General features: G+C 41.9%; 1 protein-coding gene across 1 annotated transcript; it reads left to right on the forward strand.

Annotated features, from left to right (window-relative positions):
• Positions 1-165: 165 nt before the first annotated feature.
• cimap1b (ciliary microtubule associated protein 1B) lies at positions 166-1,928 on the forward strand (the record flags this gene model as incomplete). Its single annotated transcript, XM_008296499.1, has 7 exons — positions 166-303; positions 716-833; positions 929-1,132; positions 1,239-1,340; positions 1,431-1,552; positions 1,636-1,776; positions 1,855-1,928. Coding segments are annotated over exons 1-7 (899 nt in total), but the record flags the coding sequence as incomplete, so codon positions are not given.
• Positions 1,929-3,665: the final 1,737 nt, after the last annotated feature.

Below are 3,665 nucleotides of genomic sequence, written 5' to 3' on the forward strand. Positions count from 1 at the left end.
TGTCATTTTATCCAAAATTGGTCAATTACCGTTTGACAAACCCTAAACATAACCATGTCTTTGGGTGCTGTACTGACATGCTGACTAGCTAGCTAGCTAAGAAAAACAGAAAGAATACTCAAGCTCCCCCTAGGATTGTCTGGACTGGGGATCAAACCTTAAGGGATGACCCAACCTGCTGCCGGAGTCACAGCCAACAAGATGCTAAAAAAGTCCACGTCGCTGCAAGGCCTAGGCAAATGTGGCACTGAAACTATGCTGCAGTGGACTGGGGGGCACTTTATCTTCTGGTATACTTACCAAGTAGTTTCTAATGAGAGTCAAATACTTAGAAAGTAAAGGCATCATGATAAGTGAAGTGTGCCAAAGTGCTTTTATACTGTATTTTATTTAATCATACACTTGAGTTACCTTGCAAGGTCACAAGAGAATCCATCTCGCTGGGCTTTAAGGTATGCGATTGCGTGGGTCAGCACAATCAGGAACTACTGGCAGCTACAGGCATGTTTTTGATGCTAGTTACCTTGTGTTAAGCAGTGGTTCTTGTAATCACCTGCCAAGGGTTTTTTGCATGTGTCTGACCTTTTCCAGTTTACAAGGATGACTTTGAAGATGATTGTGTGCAACAAACCATCTGGTGCATTGCTTTTGTAACTTTTGTGCTTCTGTGGGGTTTTTTTATGACTTAAAAGGTAATGCATGTCTTTCTCTCAAGGTAACAACAACAACTGAGGAACCTTGGGTTGGGACCTGGAGGCCCCACAAGCCAAGAGGGCCTATCGCTGCACTCTATAGTAGCCCCGGGCCAAAGTATGCACTGCCTGGACTCACAGGTAGAGCTAAAATTGGTCATTTTTCACCACCAGCACCAGTGTTATTATTATTGCTATAATGCTAAGTCATGGTTTGTCTTTGCTCCTTGATAAAGGCAGTTCCATACACGACCCTACTCATTACAAAGCACCAATGTTCAGCTTTGGGACGCGTCCAAAGGAGGCCAAAACTAACTGCTCTCCTGGACCAAGATACCTAATCCCCTCCAACATCACCAGGGAAGGCGCAGAGGGCACTCCAGCGTTTTCACTCCGCAGCCGCCCGAAGGAGACAGAATTTTCCAAGGTTCCTGGACCAGGTCAGCAAAACCCCCAACACATCAAGACTGATTTTGTAAACCCACAACAAAATGAAATACTGCTGATCTCAAACACAAACAGTTTACCTTCCTGTTGTTGTTTCAGGCCAATATTCCCCAGAACGTTCAGGAAAGTTGATCTTCCGCTCTGCTCCATCTTATTCTCTATCTGGGAGGACCAAAGAAGGCTACAACACCCAAACACCAGGTCACATTTACTGTCAGCTTTATTCATGCTGTGAATTACAAAGTCTCTCTGCACAAACTATGTAAACTTTATCTGTTGTTCATATTGCAGGTCCAGCCACCTACAATCTGCCCCCAATTCTGGGGCACAAATCTGGGGCGGCGTCTTCAGCTCCCTCCTACTCCCTCTATGGCCGCAGCAACACTGGAAGCTTCCACGAAGACCTGAAAAAGGTCCAAACAAACAGTCACTAAAAACATTCAGAAATGAGACATCCCAATTTGCTGTTGCTCTTGATACATTTCTCCCTCTCTAGACTCCTGGCCCTGCTTCCTACAAAGTTGTGGATCCCTCTATTTACCGCCAGAAACCTCCAGAGTACAGCATGAAAGGCCGCAACTTTGTTCCTGGTGAAAGCTCAAAGAAACCAGGACCCGGAGCACACTATCCTGAGAAGGTAAGAAATCTCAGTTTGTCTTATTTGATTGGAAAGATCCTAAATTTTTCACATTCACTAACGTTGTTTTCTTCTTAGGTAACTGTCACAAGAGCAAAAGCTCCAAGCTTCTCCTTTGGACTGCATCATTCCCAATACCAGCACTCCTTAATGTAAATGTAGACGACTAAGGTCACGAAGGATTTCTTGTTTCGACTGGAAATTCACGCAGCACTCTGGGGGAAAAAAATATTAAAACAAAACTTCACAAGATTTCTGAGATCATATTTTATTGCCACAAAGTATAGACCAGGATGTATTGGTGCTTCTCTCTTTGTAGTATTTTACAGAAATTACGCTTCTTCATTTTTTATTTTTATTTTTTTTAATGAAAGGGATCAGATGTGTGTTGAACATTTGTGTTAATTAATATAAAAAAAATTCTGACCAGTTTTATTTTCCATTTGGCTGTTTGTTGTGGTTTGTAACAACTTCTTATTCAAAATGTAAATGAGTTAATTGACATGATCAGTGGGTAATTGGAATAAATGAAACATGAATAGCATTAAATTAGGCTCCATTACATTTAGGTCTTTTGGATACCCATGCAAAATGCAATAAAAGCATATCTAATATAATTAGATATTGGCATATCTAATATGCCAAAAGCCTTTGGCGCTTCTCAAATACACCACACTCACACATCCTAACGGCAAGGAACACACAATATCCCAACACTTAGCAGGGATGGGGACCATTCCCCTCACACTTTACTGATTTTTTTCCAAGTAAAGATTCAATATGAGTACCAGCACAGCAGACGAGCCACTCAACACATCTCATAATCTCCAGAAAGGAGTCTAAAGAAGAGGTGAAAGTATTACCAGAAGGATTTTAAGGACTTTTGTGTTACCAAGAAGGGAACAATCATTGATTGAAAAGAGATCAAAGACAAGTTGCTTTGTTGTGCATGTGCAGTTGGTTTGGTTGCAGTGTGGACAGTCTGTGTGGTCACAAACTTTGGCCAACGTGGACATGTGCAGAGGTCTCTGTGTGGACCCTCATGGACTTGGGTGAAGAAATTTACATCAAATGTACACTTTCAATGTGCCGTGAGAAAAGGGTCTAACGGTGCACCCATCTCACACAGTAAAGACAGGTGGAGTTAACCAGAAAAGTCAATCTGTGCTAACTTTGAGATTATGAAGGTCTTATTGTTGTCTTATGTTTTGTCAAAGTGCAGCCAGTTAGGTTACAAAATACTAATTCAACATGTTTACCTCAGCAGACCCAAAACAAGCAAGTCCAAATGCAGCTTTCTTTCTATTGCAGTAACTCTTGATATTTACCAGCATCACAACATATTTTTTAAAAAAAACACAGCTTCACAAATTTGGTCCAACATCATTTGGTCTTTTTTTTTTGCAACTCAAGTTGTAATCCAGGGCTGCAAGGTGGATCGGTGGTTAGCAGTGTTGCCTCGCGGCAAGAAGGTCACCGGTTCGTGTCCCGATGACAACACCCAGGATCTTTCTGAGTTAGCATGTTCTCATGATCTCTAAACAACTCTGGCTTATCCAGATGTTGCTTTAGAGACTTCAACTATTGAATCAGTATTTAATTAAAGCTGCACAGTGTAACGACGCATCAACAGTTTGTTTGCTAAACTTTAATGTAACTTGTTTGGAGGTAAATATGGCTGTTCATGTAGGCAAAGGAGAGCCGCAAGGTGGCTCAGTGGTTAGCACTGTTACCTCGCAGCAAGGTAGTCTATGTGAACATAGAGAGCAGGAGAGAAGCGAAGGCATGTGAACTGCATCCTCTGAATAGCACCTGTGTGTTTCTCTTCAGGTATTTGTGCATTGCCTTAAAACTTCTGTGGTTCATCATTAAAACTCTGTCCTGTGTAC

Source organism: Stegastes partitus, unplaced genomic scaffold (assembly GCF_000690725.1).
Source record: "Stegastes partitus isolate 25-593 unplaced genomic scaffold, Stegastes_partitus-1.0.2 Scaffold1131, whole genome shotgun sequence".
Classification (NCBI taxonomy): domain Eukaryota; kingdom Metazoa; phylum Chordata; class Actinopteri; family Pomacentridae; genus Stegastes; species Stegastes partitus.